The 24,613-nt window shown below is 52.8% G+C and overlaps 1 protein-coding gene across 1 annotated transcript in view; it reads left to right on the top strand.

The window, feature by feature from the left end:
• Map1b (microtubule associated protein 1B) overlaps positions 1-24,613 on the top strand; it is a 91,683-nt gene extending 67,070 nt beyond the window's left edge. The window contains 5 exon segments of the mRNA XM_048368164.1: positions 885-967; positions 3,879-4,019; positions 9,560-15,962; positions 19,368-19,606; positions 20,223-24,613. Coding sequence (XP_048224121.1) covers positions 885-967; positions 3,879-4,019; positions 9,560-15,962; positions 19,368-19,606; positions 20,223-20,378 — 7,022 coding nt within the window. The 3' untranslated portion in view covers positions 20,379-24,613.

Here is a 24,613-nt window from a genome sequence, read left to right as displayed (position 1 = left end):
TTCCTTTTCAGAAACTCAGGCGACAGCAGCGCGCGTATCTCCCCAGCTGTGACCACGGCAGCGTGGCGGCTCCCGCCTCCCGGTGGAGCGCGGGAGGCACGGGTGGAAGGCCATCGCAGGCCTGGTCCGCAGGCCGCGGCCGGTTCAGCCACCGTCGAGGGCTGGGAGGGGTGGGAGGCCGCTTCTGCGTAGCCAGCGCCCGCCGTGGCTTCAGCCCTTGGTAGCCAGGCTTTCTCATCCCACGCAGCACCTTGCTTTGTTGTTCGCTACCCATTCTGCTTGTTTCGCAGGGAGGCGGTTCAGCCACTCTCTCCAGCGGCAGGCTTGTTCTCCACTTTTCCATGAGCAAGTGAATTCATTAATGAAAACCCCAACAAAACCTAAGCCTGCCTCAGACAGCCATTGGAGCTGCCGGGGCTAATTGTTAGTCCTGGTTCCTGGATGTCATTCATTTTACAATAAGGCTCCTAATTAATCTGGGCCCAGTTCTCACCAGAAGAAAGGCTGATAGGGAGACACATCCCCCATTACCATGAGAAAGGAAATGTCAAGAGCCCTGTTGAGTTTTTCTGGCATGCACTGCCTCGTCTCTGATGGAAACGTTCGGCCATTAGGGCCGGGGGCTGCTTGGGGAGTGTGAGAGCCTGGGGAGCCGGGGCCCCACAGCCCCCGACAGCCCGGGCTCTGAGACGGGCCCGCGGCCGCCGTCCGTCCGTCCACTCTCCGCCCCTCACCACCGCGTCTCCCGAGGCAGTGCCTGCGTGCGGAAGAGCCTGGTGCTGCGCGAGGGGCAGACATTCCCCTGCCATCCCAGCACCGGGAGGCGGCTTCCACCCAGCAGAGAGAGCTCAAGGCCTCTTCTTTGTGTGTTTCTGTGCCTGCAGGACAAAAGATCCTTCACCACCGAAGTGACATCTTAGAGACGGTGGTCCTCATCAACCCTTCCGACGAGGCAGTCAGCACTGAGGTAAGTCTGGGGGGGGGGGAGCCAGAGTGGGAAGCGGGAGGAGGGGGGAGTCCGGGGCCTGGGGGTGTTTCCGAACCCTCCCCCCCCCCTCCGCCGTCAGCTGGATCTCTGATCAGCGCCGCCTCGGATCATCACCCTTAATAAGGATGCTCTGTAGCTGGAGCCATAATGTTGTGTTGAGGCAAAGGAGAGTGTGGAACTTGGGGCGTCCGTGGGGCACCCCTGTTGTAGGAGCAGAGACAAGGAGGTAGCAGAGGAAATAGACTTTCAAGTTATCTATATCCTGGGACATAAAGGAGAGGAGCTTTTTGAAAAAGTAGCATCCCAGGTACAGGCTCTGGTGCAGTAGCTCCTCCTCCCCAGTGCTCCTTCTCCCCAGTGCTCCTCCTCCCCAGTGCTCCTCCTCCCTAGTGCCTCCTCCTCCCTAGTGCTCCTCCTCCCTAGTGCTCCTCCTCCCTAGTGGGATTCGAAGTGCCAAGTCCTCAGGGGGGGCCGTGGGATAGCAGGACTAAAATGCCAGTACTGGTTAGGGCTAGTATATTGTTAATTTTTATAAAGGTGATGTACAGAGGTGTTCCGTTATTATTGACACAAGAAATTATTGTTAGCGAGTCACTGGAGCTTTAGAGCCCGCTTAAGAACTTGGCCGAAGCCAAGAATCCCTGACGACTACCCGGGCCAAATTGCTGTTAGTTGCACATCTTGCAGACTGAGTTGGTTCTTGGACATTAAAGTAGCCAAGGGTGCTCGGAGCACTATTATCTATGGTGTGTGTTGCCCCTGCATTGATCCATTTCTGGTAATGTTCTGCCTTAAAAAATTGGAACATAATTCATAATATATTCATATTAGAAATAGCCTTTTAAAGTCTGTGACCCAATAATTTCTGGTTGATTTACAAAACTGTACAACCATCCCCACTAACTAACTCTTTTTTTTTTTTTTCCCCAGTCCTGGCCTTGAACTCAGGGCCTGAGCTGAGCACCGTCCCTGGCTTCTTTTTGCTCAAGGCTAGCACTCTGCCACTTGAGCCACAGCGCCACTTCTGGCTGTTTTCTATATTTGTGGTGCTGGAGAATCGAACCCAGGGCTTCATGTATACGAGGCAAGCACTCTAGCCACTAGGCCATGTTCCCAGCCCCTGGCTGCTCTTTTGAGTGTCATGATGTAGCCAATTTTGACCCATGGCTAACCTGCTTTAGCTTAGCAGAACCTCTTCAATAATCCAGCTAAGAATGAAGTTGCAAAAAAAAAAAAAGAAATGTTAGGATCGCAGTCTCTCTGTAGCTAACAAAACTCATAAGCAATTAGGATTGGAAGAGAGCTGGAGGATTAATATGGCTAGATAAAATGCCTGTGAGACATTAAAAAGTGAAAGTTTGTTGTTTTTTTAAAAGGGAAGTCCTGGCTTACCAGTAGATTGGATAGGACTGAAGCAGTTGCTTGTGTGTTCTATGATTAGTCTGGAGGGCTCTTGGGCACTGGGTCATGGTGTGTGTGTGTGTGTGTGTGTGTGTGTGTGTGTGTGTGTGTGTGTGTGTGGTGTGTCCCAGGACCTTACATTTGCTGGGCAAGCCCTCGACCACTTGAACGATGTCTTGGGCAATGGGTCGCGTGTGTGTGTGTGTGTGTGTGTGTGTGTGTGTGTGTGTGTGTGTGTGTCCCAGGACCTTACATTTGCTGGGCAAGCCCTCGACCACTTGAACGATGTCCGCAGCAGCCTGCTCACTTCTGGGCCCGGTGTGATGTGTGGCACGTTCGTAGCATGTGCGGAATGCTCGTGAGCTGGGCTCGGAACCAACGTCTCGGTGCTTCCAGTGGCGTTCCTGTGGACGTCCAACTGGCTTCCTGCCACTTGAAGTTCACCCAGAGTTCCTCAGTGAAAGCCGTTTGCAACTGAGCTTCCAACCTTGCTATTCAGGGGCAGGTTTTTGTGGTTCAAGTTCAGTGTCAGGTGCCTGGCTGACTCCCCCCCGGGGGGGGGGGCTGCGTGGGGGTCCATGTGCTCGCTCCGTGGCTGGGGAGGGCTGGATAGGACAGATGAGTGGGGGCACTACTTGAAACCTGGCCTTCCAGAGAGGACATTGGGGGACCTGGACTGTGCATGGTGATATTCACCAGGCTTTCCTGTCCTCCGGACGCCAGGCTGCGAGCAGATGCTTACCGACAGCTGTGCGACAGATGCTAGCCAGCTGTGGAGATGGCTCTTGAAACGGGGAGGAGAGTCGGGGGGGAAAGCCAGTCGCCACGGCGGTCGCGATGGAAGCAGAACTTGGAAAATGGCATTCACTGGGGACCCAGTGGCCACCCTCATTAATTCTGAGGCTAAGCCCGACAGCCAGGGCTCTGTCCAACCCTCCCCGCCCCCATGCCAGGGGACGAAATTAGACCCTCAGGAAATGAACGCCCTTCGTTGGTCATAAGCTGTGTGTTTCCAGGGCTGGTGCGGTGGTGGAGGGGGCCGGGTCGTGGCGGGGGTCGGGTCGTGGCGGGGGCCGGGTGGTGGAGGGGGCCGGGTGGTGGAGGGGGTCAGGTTGTGGAGGGGGCTGGGTGGTGGAGGTCGCCGGGTCGTGGCGGGGGCCGGGTCGTGGCGGGGGCCGGGTGGTGGAGGGGGTCAGGTCGTGGAGGGGGCCGGGTGGTGGAGGTCGCCGGGTCGTGGCGGGGGCCGGGTCGTGGCGGGGGTCGGGTGGTGGAGGTCGCCGGGTCGTGGCGGGGGTCGGGTCGCGGAGGTCGCCGGGTCGTGGCGGGGGCCGGGTGGTGGAGGTCGCCGGGTCGTGGCGGGGGCCGGGTGGTGGAGGTCGCCGGGTCGTGGCGGGGGCCGGGTGGTAGAGGTCGCCGGGTCGTGGAGGTCGCCGGGTCGTGGCGGGGGCCCGGCCCTGCCCACGCTCACACGCGGTGCTCGCCGTTGCAGGTGCGCTTGATGATCACGGACGCCGCCCGCCACAAGCTGCTGGTGCTCACTGGCCAGTGCTTCGAGAACACCGGCGAGCTCATACTCCAGTCCGGCTCTTTCTCCTTCCAGAACTTCATAGAGATTTTTACCGACCAAGAGGTGGGTTCCAGTTGCTTGGTGACTGTTTTGCCCCAGGCTGCGCTTTGAAAGGAGGGGAGGGGGGAATCCCAGCCCCTGTGAAATCCACCGCGGTGTGACGCGTGCCGTGGTCCTGTGAGTGGGTGCCGGGGATTGGAGGGGCCTTGCTGGCAGGTGGTTGGAAGCGCCTCTGCCGTGCCGGAGACAGAGATGGGGCGGTGAAGGGGCTGAGCTGCCCAGCACCGACAGAGAGCACACGGGATAGATATCTGTGACAGAGCCCCAGGGGAAAACCCAGGCTTCCTGTTTTCTGAGAGAATATTCCAAAGATCTCGTGGACCTTTGGTAGTCTTTCACCCCCTTGGTCTTTTCTGGTACATTCACCTAGTTTTCTTGGTCTAATTGTTTCTAACTTCTCTTACTTCTAATGCCTGGTGTTGGGGTTTGAACTTGGGCACGTGGGTTGTAGGAACGGCCCACAAAATAGAGAGCGAGCCAGGAAAATAGGGTACATCTGTGGCCCACAGAAAAGTGGGCGAGAGCTGGATCCTTGGTGTTTCTCCTACATATACCGTGCTTAGTCAAAGATGATGCCTTTGAAATATCGGATATTGATGGGAGCTAGTGATGTGTGGTAAAATTAGATGAAAGCTTTGGATGTATTTCTGCTTGAGCATTTATCTTCGCTGGCCACTCTTCATATACACATCCCTTTACACCGAGTGCATTTGCTTGTAGCAATGAGAGGAATGGTTGAGGACCACTACCTGGAGCTGAATGGAGAAGCGGAGGGTGGGCGGATAGACGTCACAACCACGTGACCTGTTCTCCACGGCCTGCGTGCTGCGAAGGGCCTTGCGTCTTCTGGAGTTCAACTCCTTTCACTCCTGAGCTTTATAGAGAGGTGGCTGTGTTCCTGACCTCGCAGACAAGAGCAGTAGGGAAACCACGGAGGCCTCACTGGTCAGATGATTGAGGATTCTTCCTATGACGCTGTGGAAAGGGACATTCTAGTTAGCTCTTGGGGACTTTGCCGCAATCAGGCGTGGTGTTGTCTATGTCTGGGAGCACACGGCCCTGCTGCCCCTCCTCACTGCTGGCCTGTGTTCACCAGTGTTAAATGAAAGCTCCTCTTTTTCCTACCATGGGCTCTCTTCTTCTTCCAAGGCTGTTGGAGTCAGGCTCCATGCCCCCTTCACTCACAGGTCTGTAGAGGCCCAGGAAACCGTGGCACAGTTGCACTGACATCGGAGAGCCTGAGCTGTGGTTCTCACTTGCCAACTGCTCCAAATGATGTCAGCATCGTTTTCAAGATTCAGTCTTCAGAGCTGGACACAGGTGGCTCTCGCCTGTAATCCTGGCTACTCAGGAAGCTGCCATCTGAGAATTGAGGTTCTAAGACAGCCAGGAAAGTCGATGAGACTCTGATCTCCAGTTAGTGACCAAAAAGACAGAAGTGGGGCTGTGGCTCCAATGGTACAGCAGCAGCTTTGAGCAAAAAAATTAAGGGAGGGGATGGATAAAAATTTTTATCTTCAAGTGAATCTCACACCCTGAGCCAGGGCAGTCGGCATTTATTTAGTAGCTCAGGTCTCTCTCTCTCTCTCTCTCTCTCTCTCTCTCTCTCTCTCTCTCTCTCTCTCTCTCTCTCTCTCTCTCTCTCTCTCACTCTCTCTCTCTCTCTCTCACACACACACACACACACCACTTCATCCACATCTTGTTCCAACTACAGGGGAGAGCTGCAGAGGTCCGGAAGTGGCCTGGTGACTCCGCTTGTAAGCTCACTTTTGCCCTGACCCCCTTAGCTCATTTGTGTGCACATGGGCACATTTCTGCATTCCCATTCCGTTCTGTAGTTTGTTTCTAGTGGCTGGCTTCTCCCCATGTTGTTGCTGTTGTTGTTGGTGGTGGTGGTGGTGGTGGTGGTGGGGTGTGTGTGTGTGTGTGTGTGTGTGTGTATGTGTGTGTGATGCATTTGCCATAGCACCAAATAAGAGGAATATGTAAAGCAAAGCATTTATCATTGCCAAGACTTGATTTAAAGAAGGATCATGTTTCTTCCATCTGGATCCCAAGTTAATATTCCCCCTTTTAAACAGGACCAGTGGTCTGAATAGCTCTAGTTAAGTCATTTTCACAAACCATGGAAGCCAAGCTCTTCTTACACAATGGGCTGTGCCTATGTCAGATGTTATCATTTATACGAAGAAAAAGAAAGACTTACTTGAGCAATTTGGGGTCTGTGGAAGGGCAGTTTGCCCAGGGTTTGTTTCCTTGTATTGGTTAGGCAGGAATCACCAAGGCCCAGAGACAGGGTCACAGAGTGCTCTGCTGCTTCCTACCTGCCACCTGGGTGGGAAAGGACCCTAGAGTTTCTCTAACAGCCTCCCCCATCAGCGAAGTCAAGGCAGGAGAGAAAGAAGAAGGAAGAGAAGACACCAAGTAGATTTCCCTCCCTCCCTCCTGCCCCAACCACAGCCCTGCAGAGCACTGAAGTAGATTGAAAACAACTGGAGTGTATTCACATGCTAATTAAAAAGCTCCTTAGGTTCCTAAAGTTTCCTTGGTGACTCTCCTTTGTCAAGAAATGAAGTGTTACGGTGTTTAAAGGGGAAATCTAAAAGTTCAGCCTTGGGTATGCTTTGGTGACTTGGTTATCAGACAGGTGGATATATGAGTGCAGAACCGGGAAACTCAGGCTCGCAGCTGGAGATATGGATTTTTAACCCACTTGTATAGTAGAATATTTATTTATTTGTTTGTTGAACAATACTAGGGATTAAGCTCAGGGTCTCGGGCTTGCTAGGCAGGTGCCCTACCACTCGAGGACCCCCCCCCTGCCCCCCTAGTCCTTTTCTTTTGTTTTCCTTTTGGTCTAAACTGGCCTGAAGTTGCTATGTAGCCTTCAGCTGCCTTCTCCTCGTGTCCACTTTCCAAGTGGTGAGACTACAGATGTGCACATCCTCTTTAAAGCGCAGAAGATCGCTGTGATCCACAGAGGAAAGTGCGTCCAGAGAAGGGGCCGGGTGGAGCCTGTCCACTGAGGCCAAGGAGAAGGAGCCAGCAGGGGGGATTTTAGTGTTTTGTTTTTGTCTAGTTTCTCTGAAATGTCTTGGCCTGGGTTGGGCACATAGCTTAGCGGTAGAACCCTTGCCTACCATGGGCAAAGCCCTGGGTTCCATTCCTGCACCCCAAAGAGAATAGGTAAGTTAGTACATGAATACAACCATGAAAGTGTCATGACTTCAACTGGACACCATATTCCAGAAGTCATCCCACCTGATTCGAGTTGCGTGACTCCGTGGCTTCTATAGCTTCCAATGCAGCCTTTTATGAAGGAAATCTCAAAGTAACGGTTGGCCGTCGCCCCACACAGTTACACGTCAGTGGCAAAGACGGCGAGGGAGCCGGCTTGGAGAAGCTAGCAATTTACATGATTCGGGGGGCTCCCGTAAGGGAGCGCGAACACCGTTATTAAAACACTCTGAACTGCAGAGCTTTAGTCGAGGACCAAGCCAGGCAGAGTCCTTGAAGTTTAAGCTTCTTTACTTCCTGATAAATCCATCTGACTGTCAACTAAGATCCCCGAGGTTTCCCCACGGCTGTGGCTGCTAAGCCCTATCTCCCGGAGTCGCTCACGGTGAACCTGACCGCATCCTTTAGAATGCCATCCTGTGAGGGGCGCCTTCGCTGAGGTCAGCCCTCTGCCAGGAAGCGTCCTGCCCGCCTCAGTTCCGCCAGCCCCCGTTCGGCCCCGCCCCTCCTCCCCCTCTGCACTCGACTCCCAGGACAGAAGGGGGCCCGGGAGGGGGAGCGGGGCAGCTCATCAAGCCCTCCCTCCAGGTTGACATTGTCACACTGCTTATCCGCCTGTTCACCAGTCCACCCCGTTTTGCTATCCCGTGGTTCCCGGTGCCTATGAAATGCCTGGCTAAAGCCCCCAAAGTACACTGTCTACAGTATTTCCTCTCCAGCCGAGTAACCTAATTTTTAAAATTAAAAATGTGGTTAGAAGGCCATCGTTTAGTATCATCTTGCAGCGAGGCCATTCATTTCCTTTGTCTTCCTCTTCCGGTCTGCCTGCATCTAATCAGGACTAGTCATTCACAGGCTGGATGACTAATGGCCACGGAGCAGTTTCTCTCCTACCAGTCTGCCATCCATCTAGGTAAGGGCCACAGGGACTCCAGAGTGCGCCCTCCAGGAAGACAGAATCAGACAAATTGAGAGCACTCCAGCCTGGTACATGGAGCCTGCTGACCAGTACTGGGGAAACTTGCATTGCCTTGGACAATAACACTAGTAGTATCACCACAGCCTCAGTGAGTGAAAGCAGGGGGATTTGCAGAGGTCTTGCTGGGTAAACCTCTTGGGTTTTCGGTAGTGTGTGCTGGTGCCAGAAACTAGTCTTTTTTTGTTGTTGTTGTAATAGGCAATCTATAACTTCCTGACTTCCAGGGAAGAGCCTCCTGAGTCTTATTCTTTTGTACCTAATGAATTCTAAAAGCGAACTGATACCTAAATTCCTTTAATGTGCTCATCAAGCCTGTGTGTGTGTGTGTGTGTGTGTGTGTGTGTGTGCGTGTGTGTGCGCTGGGGGGGAGTTCAATGGATCAAAAGTAGAAGTTTTATATCCGTGATGACGTCATTCACGTGTCTTTCCCGGTGTTTGTTTAATATATTTTGTTTTGTTTTCGTGTTCTTGTTGGTTTTCACGTGTGTGCTGGTACTAGGGTTTGAACTCAAGGCCTCCCCTCTTTGGCTCAGCCTTTCCTCTCAGCTGCTGCTCTACTTGAGCCACACCTCCAGCTCAGGTTTTTGACTGGTTAATTGAGCTGTCTGCCCCTGCTGGCCTTTCAGCCACCACCCCAAGTCTCACCCTCCTGAGTAGCCAGGATCACAGGCATGGGTAGTTTGCTCTTGTTGTTGCTTATTTTTTGTTGCTGTTCTTCGTACTGGTCCTGGGCTTTGAACTCAAGGACTGGGCACTGTCATTGAGCTTTCTTTTTGCTCAAGGCGAATCCTCTACCACCTTAGCCACAGCTCTATTTCCCACTTTTTGGCGGTTAATTGGATAATCTCATCAAGTTTTCTGCCTGGGCTGACTTTGAACCAGAATCCTCAGTGCTCAGCCTCTGAAGTAGAGAGGATTATAGGTAACAGTTGAAAGCTTCCTCTTTTTTAACAGGTTTCAGGAGAACTATTCAAAGCACTTTAAAATTGCTACGGCCCAAACACGCATCACTGGCGACTGGTTTGCGAACCAGAGCAGAGCCTTAGCGCTCCCCTGCTGGGCCGGGGCGATGGAGGAAGGGTCCAGAAGCGGGGTGCTAGCAGTGTCGGAAGGGGGAAAGAGGGGGGCTCAGGACAGAGGCACCTCACCTTGTGGTGTGCAGACGTGTCTGCATTTACACATCCAGCAGCGACATGGTGCTTTTCTGGAGTTCGTCCTCCGTGTAGTGCCGTCACGGGTCCTGAAGTCACTGGGAATAGATGGAGCAGTGGTGATAGCCTCATCAACCTCGGTTGTTGTTTTTCCTTCTTTCCTTTCCGTCTAGATTGGGGAGTTGCTGAGCACCACCCATCCTGCCAATAAAGCCAGCCTAACGCTGTTCTGTCCCGAAGAGGGAGACTGGAAGAACTCCAACCTGGACCGACACAATCTCCAAGACTTCATCAACATTAAACTCAACTCAGCTTCTATCTTGCCCGAAATGGAAGGACTTTCTGAGTTCACTGAGTATCTCTCCGAATCCGTGGAAGTCCCGTCTCCCTTTGACATCCTGGAGCCCCCCACCTCGGGTGGATTTCTGAAGCTCTCCAAGCCCTGCTGTTACATTTTCCCGGGCGGCCGGGGGGACTCCGCCCTGTTCGCGGTGAATGGGTTCAATATGCTCATCAATGGAGGCTCGGAAAGGAAATCCTGCTTCTGGAAGCTCATCCGGCACTTGGACCGAGTGGACTCCATCCTGCTCACCCACATTGGGGACGACAATCTGCCCGGCATCAACAGCATGCTGCAGCGGAAGATCGCCGAGCTGGAAGAGGAGCAGTCCCAGGGCTCCACCACCAACAGCGACTGGATGAAGAACCTCATCTCCCCCGACTTAGGAGTCGTCTTCCTCAACGTCCCTGAGAATCTGAAAAACCCAGAGCCCAACATGAAGATGAAGAGGAGCATCGAAGAAGCGTGCTTCACGCTCCAGTATCTGAGCAAGCTGTCCATGAAACCAGAGCCTCTGTTTAGAAATGTAGGCAATGCCATCGAACCTGTCATCCTGTTCCAAAAGATGGGAGTGGGTAAACTGGAGATGTACGTGCTTAATCCCGTCAAGAGCAGTAAGGAGATGCAGTATTTCATGCAGCAGTGGACGGGCACCAACAAAGACAAGGCTGAACTGATTCTGCCCAATGGCCAAGAAGTAGACATCCCAGTTTCCTACCTCACGTCAGTCTCGTCCCTCATTGTGTGGCATCCAGCCAACCCTGCCGAGAAAATCATCCGAGTTCTCTTTCCGGGAAATAGCACCCAGTACAATATCTTAGAAGGACTGGAAAAACTCAAACACTTAGACTTCCTCAAGCAGCCCCTGGCCACGCAGAAGGATCTGACTGGCCAGGTGCTCAGCCCCGCTGTGAAACAAGTGAAACTCAAGCAGAGAGCTGACAGCCGCGAGAGCCTGAAGCCAGCGGCGAAACCGCTGGCCAGCAAAACGCTACGCAAAGAGTCGAAGGAAGAAACGCCCGAGCTCGCCAAAGCCAGCCAGGTGGAGAAGACGCCTAAAGTTGAGAGCAAAGAAAAAGTCCTAGTGAAAAAAGACAAGCCCCTGAAAACAGAGACCAAACCTCCAGCGGCAGAAAAGGAGGCGCCCAGCAAAGAGGACCAGGCTCCTGCCAAAGCCGACGTCGCCGAGAAGCAGGCCACCGACGTGAAGCCGAAAGTCACCAAAGACAAGGTGGTGAAGAAGGAAACGAAGGCAAAAGCCGAAGACAAGAAAGAGGAGAAGGAAAAGCCCAAGAAAGAGGTCGTCAAGAAGGAGGACAAAACACCGCTCAAGAAGGAAGACAAGCCCAAAAAGGAGGAGGTGAAGAAGGAAGTCAAAAAGGAGATCAAGAAGGAAGAGAAGAAGGAAGTCAAGAAGGAGGTTAAGAAGGAAACGCCGCTGAAGGACGCCAAGAAGGAAGTCAAGAAGGAGGAAAAGAAGGAAATCAAAAAGGAGGAAAAAGAACCCCGAAAAGAAATCAAGAAACTCCCTAAGGATTTAAAGAAATCATTGACGCCGCTGTCCGAAGCTAAAAAACCGGCTGCCCTGAAGCCCAAAGTGGCCAAGAAGGAGGAGCCCGTGAAGAAGGAGGCGGCTCCCGCCAGCAAGCTCAAGGACAAGGGGAAGGTCAAGGTCGCCAAGAAGGACGGCAAGGCCGCCGAGCCCGCGGCCGCCGCCCCGGCCCCGGCCGCCGCCGCCCCGGCCAAGGACCTGGAGGCGGAGAGGTCCCTCATGTCGTCCCCCGAGGACCTCACCAAGGACTTCGAAGACTTAAAGGCCGAAGAGGTCGACGTGGCCAGGGCCGCCAAGCCCCCGCTGGGCCTGGTGGAAGGCGAGGAGAAGCCGAGGGACGCGGAGCCCGTGGAGGCCTACGACCTCCAGAAAGAGACCGAGGTCCTCAAGGGCCCGGCCGAGTCCCCCGACGAGGGGATCACCACCACCGAGGGGGAGGGAGAGTGCGAGCAGACCCCCGAGGAGCCGGAGCCGGCGGGCAAGCGGGGCGCGGACGACATCGAGAGGTTCGAAGACGAGGGCGCGGGCTTCGAGGAGTCCTCGGAGGCGGGCGACTACGAGGAGAAGGCGGAGACGGAGGAGGCGGAGGAGCCGGAGGAGGACGGGGAGGAGCGCGCCGCGCGGGGGGGCCCCCCGAAGCCCGGCCCCGCCGAGGCCGAGGCGGACGCGCACCCGCGCGGGAAGCGGGAGTCGGTGGCCAGCGGCGGCGACGACCGCGCGGAGGAGGACCGGGACGAGGCCGTGCCGTCCGAGGAGGAGGAGGAGGACGAGGAGGAGGAGGACGACAAGGCGGAGGACGCCAGGGAGGACGGCCGCCAGCCCGCCAAGCCCCAGGGGGAGGATTACGTCATGGCCGTGGTGGACAAGGCCGCCGAGGCCGGCGGGGCGGAGGACCGGTACGGGCAGCCGGGGGCCCAGCCTCCCGCCCGGGAAGCCGCCGCCGCCTCCTCCATCCACGACGAGACCCTGCCTGGAGGCTCCGAGAGCGAGGCCACGGCCTCCGACGAGGAGAACCGGGAGGACCAGCCCGAAGAGTTCACCGCCACCTCCGGCTACACCCAGTCCACCATCGAGATCTCCAGCGAGCCCACCCCGATGGACGACATGTCCACGCCGCGCGACGTCATGAGCGACGAGACCAACAACGAGGACACCGAGTCCCCCTCCCAGGAGTTCGTCAACGTCACCAAGTACGAGTCCTCCCTGTACCCCCGGGACTACGCCCAGCCCGCAGCCGCGGCCTTCAACGGCTTCTCGGAGGGGTCCAAGACAGACGCCACCGACGGCAAGGATTACAACGCCTCGGCGTCCACCCTGTCTCCCCCCTCCTCCATGGAGGAGGACAAGTTCGGCAGGTCGGCCCTGCGCGACGCCTACTGCTCCGAAGAGAGAGAAGGGACAGCCGCCATGTCGGACGTCGGAGCGGCTGCCTCGCCAGTTCCGGATGAAAGACTCAGCCCCGCCAAGAGCCCATCGCCCAGCCCATCGCCGCCGTCGCCCGTCGAGAAGACCACCCCCCTGGGGGAGCGCAGCGTCAACTTCTCCCTGACGCCCAACGAGATCAAAGTCTCCGCCCAGGCAGGGGCGGCCCCGGCGTCCCCCGAGGTGACCCACGACGTCGCCGGAGAGCACTGTGCCAGTCCCGAGGAGAAGACCCTGGAAGTGGTGTCACCGTCTCAGTCTGTGACCGGCAGTGCTGGCCACACCCCTTACTACCAGTCTCCCACCGAGGAGAAACCGGGCCACCTGCCGCCCGAGAAAGCACAGGCAGCTCCCGTGAGCTTTGAATTCAGCGAGGCCAAAGAGGAGAACGAGAGGGCTTCCATCAGCCCCATGGACGAGCCGGTGCCCGACTCAGAGTCCCCTATCGAGAAGGTTCTGTCTCCCTTACGCAGCCCTCCCCTGATCGGCTCCGAGTCTGCCTACGAAAGTTTCCTAAGCGCGGAAGGAAAGGCTGAAAGGCCAGCATCTCCAGACCAGGGAAGTCCCGTTTCGGACATGACCTCCACTGGTCTTTACCAAGACCGACAGGAAGGGAGAAGCACGGACTTTATCCCGATAAAGGAAGACTTCGGTCCAGGAAAGAAAACCGACGAGGCGGGAGCCACGCGGTCCCAACCGGCACTGGCTCTGGACGAAAGGAAGCTGGGAGGAGACATCTCGCCCACACCCATCGATGCCAGTCAGTTTGGCTCCTTCAAAGAAGACACCAAGATGTCGATTTCTGAAGGCACAGTCTCAGACAAGTCGGCCACGCCCGTGGATGAGGGCGTGGCCGAGGACACCTACTCCCACATGGAAGGCGTGGCCTCCGTCTCCACCGCCTCCGTGGCCACGAGCTCATTTCCAGAACCAACCACCGACGACGTGTCCCCGTCCCTGCACGCCGAGGTCGGCTCGCCGCACTCCACGGAAGTAGACGACTCCCTGTCCGTGTCCGTGGTCCAAACGCCTACCACCTTCCAGGAAACGGAGGTGTCTCCCTCCAAGGAAGAATGCCCGAGGCCCATGTCCATTTCCCCTCCAGACTTCTCCCCTAAGACCGCTAAATCCAGGACGCCCGTTCAAGACCACCGATCCGAGCAGTCTTCCATGTCGATTGAGTTTGGCCAGGAGTCTCCTGAGCACTCGCTGGCTATGGACTTCAGCCGCCAGTCCCCAGATCACCCCACCCCGGGCGCCGGCGTGCTCCACATCACGGAGAACGGGCCGACCGAAGTGGACTACAGCCCTTCCGACGTGCAGGACTCCAGCTTGTCCCACAAGATCCCGCCGGCGGAGGAGCCTTCGTCCACGCAGGACAACGACCTGTCTGAGCTCATCTCCGTGTCTCAGGTGGAGGCCTCCCCGTCCACCTCCTCCGCTCACACGCCTTCTCAGATAGCGTCTCCTCTGCAGGAAGACGCGCTGTCTGACGTCGTCCCTCCCAGAGAGATGTCCCTGTACGCCTCCCTCGCCTCCGGGAAGGTCCAGAGTCTGGAGGGAGAGAAGCTCTCTCCCAAGTCCGACATCTCTCCGCTCACCCCCCGGGAGTCCTCTCCCTTGGATTCGCTCGGCTTCTCAGAGTCTACCTCGGGCCTGGAAGAGTGCACCACGGCCTGCCAGCCCCCCTCCTCTCCGCCCCGAGACGCCAGGACCACGGAGTCCTTGGGCTACCGGGCCTCCATGCTATTCGACACCATGCAACACCACCTGGCCTTGAACCGAGATGTGACCCCAACTGGCGTGGAGAAGGACAGCGGAGGAAAGACACCTGGCAACTTCAGCTACGCCTACCCGAAGCACGAGGAGAGCACCAGGTCCCCAGACGAAGACGACGAGGACGAGGACGAGGACGAGGAGTGCTATGAGAAAACCGCTCGGCCCCCAGACGCGGGGGGCTACTACTACGAGAAGACCGAGAGAACCCTGAAATCCGCCTGTGACAGCGGCTACTCCTACGAGACCATCGAGAAGACCACCAAGCCCGCCGAAGACGGGGGCTACCCCTGCGAGATCACCGAGAAGACCACGAGGACCCCCGAAGAGGGCGGCTACTCGTACGAGATCACCGAGAAGACCACCAGGACCCCGGACGTGAGCGGCTACAGCTACGAAAAGACCGAGAGGTCTCGGAAGGTCCTGGATGACATCAGCAACGGCTACGACGACTCCGAGGACGGAGGCCACACCCTGGGGGACTCCAGCTACTCCTACGAGACCACGGAGAAGATCTGCAGCTTCCCCGAGTCGGACAGCTACTCCTACGAGACGTCCACGAAACTGACCCGCAGTCCCGAGAGCACCACGTACTGTTACGAGACGGTGGAGAAGGTCACCAAGACCCCGCAGGCCTCCACCTACTCCTACGAGACTTCCGACCGCTGCTACCCGGCCGAGAAGGCGTCCCCGGAGGCCCGCCAGGACGTGGACCTGTGCCTCGTGTCCTCCTGCGAGTACAAGCACCCCAAGACGGAGCTCTCGCCGTCCTTCATCAACCCCAACCCCCTGGAGTGGTTTGCCAGCGAGGAGGAGCCCGCCGAGGAGGCCGACAAGCCGCTCGCTCAGTCGGGGGGAGCCCCCCCGCCCCCCGGAGGGAAGCTCCAGGGGCGCCAGTGCGACGAGACGCCCCCCACCTCGGTCAGCGAGTCCGCGCCGTCGCAGACAGACTCGGACGTGCCCCCGGAGACGGAGGAGTGCCCCTCCATCACCGCCGACGCCAACATCGACTCCGAGGACGAGTCCGAGACCATCCCCACCGACAAGACGGTCACCTACAAGCACGTGGACCCCCCGCCGGCCCCCGCGCAGGACCGCAGCCCCTCCCCCCGCCACCCCGACGTGTCCATGGTGGACCCCGAGGCCCTGGCCCTCGAGCAGAACCTGGGCAAGGCTCTGAAGAAAGACCTGAAGGAGAAGGCCAAGACCAAGAAGCCGGGCACGAAGACCAAGTCCTCCTCCCCCGTCAAGAAGGGCGACGCGAAGCCCAAGCCCCTGGCCGCCTCCCCCAAGCCGGCCGCCTTGAAGGAGTCCTCGGAGAAGGCGTCCCGCATGGCCTCCCCCAAGAAGAAGGAGTCCGTGGAAAAAGCCACGAAGACCACCGCCACCCCCGAGGTGAAAGCGGCTCGCGGGGACGAGAAAGACAAGGAGACCAAGAACGCCGCCAACGCCTCGGCGTCCAAGTCGGTGAAGACCGCCGCGGCAGGTAGGCGGCCCGGGCCGTCGGGGAGCCCCGGCCCGCGCCCGGCCTTCCCGCGGGCTCCCCCCCCCCCGGGGAGCGCCCAGCCCCTGGCCCCACGCAGCTGGGATCCACCCAGCTTCAGAGCGGAGGGTGGATGCTTGCAGTGTCTGCTTCAGGCATGGCTGGCCCCAGAATCCAACGGGGGCGACCCAGGCTGGCCCTGCCCAGACGCCGAGGGAGAACCAGAACTCCAGGACAAACCTGGAACGACCAGTTTAGGCTCAGGATAGAGAGGCTTTTCTTTAATAAAAAAAATAAAATTAAATAAATAAATATATATATATATATTTTTTTTTGTGGGGGGGCAGTCCTGGGCCTTGGACTCAGGGCCTGAGCACTGTCCCTGGCTTCTTTTTGCTCGAGGCTAGCACTCTGCCACTTGAGCCACAGCGCCACTTCTGGCCATTTTCTGTATGTGTGGTGCTGAGGAATCGAACCCAGGGCCTCATGTATATGAGGCGAGTACTTTACCACTAGGCCACATTCCCAGTCCCCTATATATACGTCGTAACTTTTAAGATTTTTCTTTTAAATTCAGGCTCTCACCAAGAGTTGGGGATGTGACTGTGGTAAATTGCTTGCTCTAGTACACACAAGGCCCTGTTTTTAATCTCCAACACCACAAAAACATAAATAAAACAACCCACTAGTTTGGAGACACATCCCCAGAGAAAATAATGTTTTGTTTTTACTCAATCAGTTAAATAAAACTGTAATTTGAATTGACCAGGGAGAACCCTGTACCCATTAAAAGGATAACACCTCAGGCCCCTTTTGGGAGTGGGGGACACAGGAGTTTGATCTCAGGGCCTCACACTTGCTAGGCAAGCACTCTACCACGTGAGCCGGGCTGCCAGCCCTGCTTTTGGCTAGTTATTTTGGAAATAGAGTGTAGCAAATGTATCTGCCCATTTTGCCCTCAAACTGTAGTCTATCAGATCTTAGTCTCCTGAGGAGCTAGAGTTATAGTCATAGCCACCAGCACCTGGATTTTGTTTCTTTTTCTCCTTCTTCTCCTCTTTCCCACTCCCCCAAATAAGGTCCCACTGTGTAGCCCAGGCTGGCCTTGAAGTTGTCATGTTCCTGTCTCAGTTCCCTAGTGCCACCATGATAGGCATGTCCTACCGATGGAGATGCCGAATATGATTTCAGGTTGAAATTCCCTGTGGAGGAACAGGTGGCTCTGGCTTCTGGTCCTTCCTCATTTATTGTTGATTCCCACATTTATCTGCTTCTCAGCAGTGACTTGGTCGAGGACAGAATTGGTCTCTAGCAGCTCAGCTTCAATGAACTACTTCCATCATTCACAGAGATTTGTGTTACTACAATTGATTTCCTTTAAACAATTGGCTAGGGAGTTTAGGTTACACTTCATAAAGTAATATAACTCGACCCAAACATAGAGGGCAAAAAGAATTTAAACATTTCTTTCATTTATTAGGGCAAAATTGAGAGATGACCCTGCAAGTCTCTCAAATTCCGTGCATTATTTGAGTTACAAGTTATTTATACTTTATGGGGGACATAGAGTTTATGATTCAGTTCTTATCAGATTTGGTCTTTTTACATACACAAAGAAAACAAATTTAATTTGTTCATGCTTAGAGTTAATGTAAAAACCACCAAATAACCCCATGGTCTGAAAGTGTTGACTGACTTGCATTAGAAGAAAGCATGAAATCCTTTCAAACAGCTAAATAAAATCCAACTGAAATAGCCGACCAAATTTACCAGAACATGCACACCACAGCCTACACGAGTGACTTGGAAAAGAAAAAGAAAGCACTGGGGGGCATTTAAGGAGCTAATTTAAAGCTGAAGTAATGAGTTCACTTTAGTTTAGTGTGGCAGGGTACGGTGGTGTATATCTTTAATCCCAGCACTAGGAAGGCTGAGGCAGAAGGACCAGGTGTTGTAGGCCCGCTTGGACTATATAACTGAGACCTTGTCTCAAAACAAAAATAAAATAAAATTTACTTGGAAGGTATTTTTAGGTTTCTAAAGATGCAAAAGTTATGCTATCGGCTTATTTTTAAAAACAAACCTGGGTGGCCTTTTGACAGTTTCCAGGTTGTGCTTCTATGAACAATAGTCATTGGATGTCAAGGAAAAATTGTAGACATTTTTAATTTTTGGAGTGGAAACTTGTGAACAGTAATTGAGAATTCTTTAGGAGATGCCCACATGGATAGTATGAGATCTGTCAGATTAGGTTCAATATAATGCTCTCTGTCAATTTATTTATAAAATGAATTCCTTTGTCCAAATAGCAGTTTGACCATTTCTCACCACCAAAAGTAAGAGTGGGTGGCTGGCAGAATTCCTAGTGGTTCTGACTCCAGGGTAAAAATGTCCACCACCCATGGAGAAGTGAGAGAAGGTCAATCATGTCACATCTAACGTAGCATTTTCAATAGCTCTATAGCAACGGGCTCCCAAACCAGCCGCACATTAGAACCGACCACCTGGGATGCTTTTCAAGGACAGTGGTGCCCAGCCCCCTCCCCCATCCAGTTGTCACGCTCTGGAGGACGAGGTCTTAGCCACAGTAAGTTACACAGTGGGATGAAGAACCGTTGTTGCTGAAAGCTACATGCACGGTTTCAAAATCCTTCAACTTGTAAGTGGAACAAGTTAGCAAGCTAGCTCACACTCAGAGTGCCCGACGACGTCGGGGTTCATCCGAACCCTCACGTTTCCCAGGCCTTTCTGATTCAGCCTGGTCAGTTTGGCTTCAGGATGGCTCTTCCCCAGTCTCGCATGCCCGGATTGGGTAGCAACATCCTGGGCTTTCGGAACGTTCCTTTGCCCAGGGCTGATGTCCGGTCCTGTCATCTCACTTGGCAGAACTCTGTGCCAAGGAGAGAATACAGCTCCACCAGGCCGAGGTGCGGCGCGCCCTGGAGATCACATGGGGAGAAGATCTGACCCGCTGACTAGGCCAAATGTTAGGGTACGCTAGGTCACCACGGGCAAAATGGCCCTAAACGATTAAATGAGGCTGCAGGATGAAAGAACTACCAAGACCACTTAATAGCGTTTCCTGATGGCAAGTGCTTCCTTTCCACTTGGGAAACGTTTCTTCGATCACTTGTAACTAGGATGCGGCTTCTTTGGAAGGTCAGTTTTCCTATGTCGTCCTTTTAAAAAGGCCTTAACATGCTTCTTAGGAGTTTGTCCCCAAAGAACTCATCCCTTCCTCATTTCTCCTCGTGGTGAAGGATCTTCCCCAGCTGCTCGCGTCCGATGCCTGTCTGTGGACCGTGTGGCGGGGGGGGGAGGGGGGGCCCTGCTTGGGGACGGCAGGGGAAGGTGTGGCTGGGTGTACCGTGGCCGTGACCCTGGCTTCGTCTTCTGTTTAAACCACAGGACTGGGAGCCACCAAGACAGCCAAGGCGTCGTCGGCGCCGCCCGGCCTGCCCGTGTACTTGGACCTGTGCTACATCCCCAACCACAGCAACAGCAAGAACGTGGACGTGGAGTTCTTCAAGCGAGTGCGGTCGTCCTACTACGTGGTGAGCGGGAACGACCCTGCGGCCGAGGAGCCCAGCCGGGCCGTCCTGGACGCCCTGTTGGAGGGGAAGGCCCACTGGGGCACCGACATGCAGGTAAGCGCGGCCGGGCAGCGGAAGGGATCTTGTGTTAAAGGGTTGTGGTCGCTTAGTTCCTTTACTTTGTTTTCTGTAATAGTGGGGTGGTTTTTTTTCTTCTCCCTGATTCCTCCATGTTGGACTGTTGAGAATTGTGTCAGAAACAATTAAGTACCTCCTTTCAGACAAAAAAAAATAATAATCATAATATATGGACGGCTTGAGCCAAGCGCTGGTGGCTCATGCCTGCGATCTCAGCTACTCCGGAAGCTGAGGTCTGAGGATCATGGTTTAAGGTCAGCCTGAGGAAGGAAAGTCTGTGAGACTCCTTCCATCTCCAGTTAACTACCAGAAGCAGAACTGCGGCGCAGGGACAGCACTAGGCCTTTGGGTTCAAGCTCATGATCAGCACATTGAACAAGCACACAGAAGCCGCTCACGCCTGTCATCCTAGCTGCTTAGGAGGCCGAGAGCTGAGGATTGCGCTTTGAAGCCAGCCCAGGCAGACAAAGCCAAGACTCCTTTCTCCAATGAACCACCCCAAGGCTGGGAGTAGAGGTGTAGCTCAGGGGGTAGAGCAACCCGCCTTAGTTCTGACTTGGCCCTTACGACCGCGTTTTCTCTCGCCCTGTAGGTGACGTTGATTCCAACTCATGACTCAGAGGTGATGAGAGAATGGTACCAGGAAACCCACGAGAAGCAGCAGGACCTCAACATCATGGTCTTAGCAAGCAGCAGCACAGTGGTCATGCAAGACGAATCCTTCCCTGCATGCAAGATAGAACTGTAAAAATCATGGCCGGCCACGCCACAGGAGCTGAACTTTGTTTCCAGAGAATTCTTCAATTTGAAACTACCTTTTCTAAAACATCCATTCATCTAATTAAGTCGCCGAACAGTTACCTGCCAAATGCTACATACTATGTCACGGTGATGCGAGTCACTGATCTCAGTTTTTGCCGATTGCTAAGGGAAATAACAGTATTCCCACAATAGGGTTCAAGTTACTGCAAAATGACCTACCCACATTCATCTCTGCTGAACATTTGAAAACCATGCACTAGCGAACCCAACTGTGACTTCTGCTAGGTGGAGGCATTTGTCTTAGAGAGAGAGAGCGAGAAAGAGGGAGCGAGAGAAAGAGCGGAGGAGGGTGAGGGAGAGAGGGAAAGAGTGAGGGAGTGAGCGAACAAAGAGAATGCAGGAGAGAGAGATAATAAGAAAGAAAAAGAATGCAAGAGGAGAGAGTTCTGGTGAGACACCCAGAGAGAAAGAAGAGGGCTGGGTAGGGTAAAGAGAAGATAACCAACCATTAGGTCCGCGTTTACTCAGGCCACAGATGTGCTGTAGTCTACACAGGCGAAGTTTTCCATTGGTGTCACTCTGTGACGTCACAAAAGGGTCTTAGCTTTCTGAAGCAAGTTGGTTGGAGCAAAGAAAGAGCAGAAACTTGTGGTGAGGGCTTGTGAGGTCTTTTTTTCACGCCTTAATTAAGCTCCTTCGGTTTGAAGGCTACACGCTGACAGAAGGTAATGTGCGTAGACTGGAAAAGCAAGTGGTTTGAGCCCCATTCCGAACTCTCGGACTCGATCTCACGAGGAGGCTGATCTCTAAGGCATGCTCCCGGCGTCTGCCCACACTTAGTCCACACTGCGACAGTTGACCTGCACGCATGCAGCAACACCCAAGGCCACCCGTTAACCGAAGCAAATACCAAAGCAGTTGGGAGTACATACGGTAGACAATTTGCCTTAGGAAGTGACTTGAATGTACAAAGATACTTGATGCACTTATTTTTTAATGTGAGACAGCAAGTTTCTGAAACCTCCATGTGGGATTATAGATACTCCCGTTAAAGGAGCAGGTGTGCATGTGTGGAGGTACTAGAAGCCGATCTCATTGGTCCAGCAGTTTGAGGCTGAGACTTGCGTTTTGAACACCACTTGGATACAGCTATGGCCCCTCAGCCACACAATCTGGGCCTTCCATAGCTTCTTTACCACTGCAAGTTCAAGAGTGAAATGGCTTCTAGGATCAGAACTGAGAAAACGGAATCTTATGATGGAAGAAAGATCTCAGCAAGTGTACAGTATTTACCTTCCTTTGTCTTACATTGGCTTTTTAAAATTTCCATTGATTTCAACATAATTACGGGAACACGTGTACAGAAGAATTTTTTTTTTTAGCTACGTGAGAACTTTTCATAGATGAACTTTTTAACAAATGTTTTCATTTACAGGAAAATGCAAAGAAAAATTTCAAGGGATAGTCCTCTTTTTTTCTTCTTCAGTGTTTCGTAAGACAAAAATAGAAGTTTTTTTTTTTTTAAGTTCTGGCAAGATTCAAGTCTTATATTGCAGTAATATTTATTAAAAACCTGTAAACTATCAGGAATAATGAAACCTCCTACCCATTGATACCCATGACATAAACATCTATGTCCTATCGAGAACGGGGGAGAATAGCTTATAGGCTACTCTTGAGGGCCCATCCGATCACACAGTGGTATCCTACATCCTTCTGTCAAGATCTTCAACCATGAGGTAAAAGAGCCAAGTCCAAAAGAACCCGTGCGGAAATTTGCTTTGGGATTTTTTTCTTTTCATGGCAGGGGTTGGGTGAAATCATAGATTGAAAACAGCTGACTTCCTGCCTCTTGCATTCCTTCCTTCATCACATCCCTCACTGTGTCGCTGGCGCGCGCGTGACCCTGGGGAGGCCGAACGTGACGGAAGCGCCGTTCCACGTCCCGGTGTTGGGGGGCGGCAGCCCGCGGTGCGGTCACGTCCTGTCACCTGCGACGCAGAGACCTAGCGGTAGTGACCACTGACCTCATTTCGTTTTCTACGCTAGGTATTTATTTCACGATGAACACTTTCATTTAGCCGTGTCTGTGAAGTGTGTGTTTGCACTGCTAATGATGACGAGGATTGAAACAAAGCTTCTCCAGGTCCTTTTGCAGAGGACCGCGGCAGTCTACTTAATGCTGTGAATTACATTTTCCAAATGTTTAATTTTTTTAAAGGAAAATTAATATTCTATTTTTGTTAGGCTTCTCTAGGAATGCGGTTTTTATTTATTACCCCATTCCCCCCCCCCCCCAGTTTTTGAGAATAATACATTACAGGTACAAAACTCTCATACATGATAGGAAAGTCATTGTAATGAAAATAGATTTTCCTGAATATAAATGCACCCACTTCAAATTCCTTTTATGAGACAACTAACAAGGTATTCTAATGGTTAGCTGTTGAATTGGTCCACCTAATCATGGAAAGAAAAACAAAATAACTCTAGCCTTCTTGTCAAACCCAGGCCTCTGGTTGATTTTTCTTCGATAGGAGACAAAGTTATCTTCCAGTTTTCCAAGTTAAATATATTTAACATACATTATTTTGCTATAAAAATACAAGCATTTTAGAAGAATAGCCAGTCTTTAGTGAAGACTGTATTCTGTTCCTCCTCTCTTTTGTGTTTCTTTCTTTCCTGCTAGTAGATTTAATGGGAAAATATTTTTAAAAACTGTCACTTGTCAGCTGGCTCTTTTTCCTACGAAATCTATCAGTACTCTACTACTCCCAACCATTGTTCTCAATGATGACCACAAAACCTGAGTAGAACAGGAAAAGTTAATATTTGCATTACAGGTTGTTCCTGTCCTTCCAGATGCCATTCCTACCTGTGTGACTGACCTAATTTTTACTAGTTCTATAAATACACAATTAATTTAATACCAATCATCACCAAGTGCCATGTACATTCATGGTGAGAGCTAAAAACCAACACCGACTTCTAAGAGCTTTGTTCGTACTGATTCTTTGAATCCGGTTGTACAGATTGAATATTCGAGTGGAAAGACTCGCCACTCGGTTTAAATGATAAGATTCTCTTGAGATGGCACTCATGATTATGACTTTTTTGGTAGTATTCTTAAACAAAATTCTACAGAGACTAAACGTTAGAGACGATCTCCATTTTCAATTTTAACCAACGCTGTCCCCTTTCCCGAAGTCCCCCAGCCCCGTGCATGCTCTCTCCGCCTTGTGGTGGGACTGACCCTCCCTCTCCAACACCGTTTTCCATGGAATTCAAAAGATTTGTTTCCCTTAACGTTACATATCATAGTGAATGGTTTCCCCAGTGCATACGAGTGTTTTAAGTGTCTCCAATAGCTGACCAAGTTTAGGAGCGTCCCAATACTCATTTAATAAGACTTAATCACTTGCTAATGGCAATTTTATCCCCTTCCATTTTTCCCTCTGTTATCAAAATTTCAGCTCCCTGGAGCTGCTCTACGATTCTGGAATTGCTTTTCTTGCTTCTCTTTAGTCATCTGTCACAGGAGATTTCCTGCGCCATAAAGATATTGCAAGTTAGGATAATGATTTCTTTTTTGCGCCTCAGATTTAGGAGAAAAGATCCTGTTTCCATTGGAAAGGAACTGTGAGCTTTTATCTCTTCACCAACGGAACCACACACCCAACGCAGCCTAGAGCATTGCTACCACAGCAATTAGGTTACTCACCTGGTATTAACACTATTCACTCTTATGAAAACTGTGACTTTCTGCAGTTTATTTAAAAGGCAGCATCACAAACTGAAAAGGAAGGGAAACCAACAGCTTCTCTGCGCTAGTTTGGAGCACCCCCAAACAGGAGCCTTGGGGAAGAGGCTCAGACCAGCTGCCCTTGGGACAGCAAGCAACTTGGAGTCAACACTTTCCAGTCGTGGAAGGAAGCGGCCTGAGCCAGGCCGGGCTGAGAAGCATTGCGCACTCTCTCTTGTTCTGAATGGTGTTTGTGTCAGTCTGCAGCTGTGTATGGTATTGTCTTATAATCCTGCATCACTTCTATCCTATCCAGTCATATCTAATGTAGAAAATTAGTTTCCAGTGAAAGTAATATGTAGTGCTTTTATGATATTTGTGTGCAATATCCCCTCTTCCATTGAGGATATTTGATGTAAAGGAAAAAAAAAACAAAAACAACTCAGTTCCACAATAAAATACAAAAGTGGCAAAAGTTC

This window comes from Perognathus longimembris, chromosome 19 (genome assembly GCF_023159225.1).
Source record: "Perognathus longimembris pacificus isolate PPM17 chromosome 19, ASM2315922v1, whole genome shotgun sequence".
NCBI lineage: Eukaryota > Metazoa > Chordata > Mammalia > Rodentia > Heteromyidae > Perognathus > Perognathus longimembris.
Note: the sequence above shows the minus strand (reverse complement) of the source record. Positions and strands in the feature narration are given on the sequence as shown.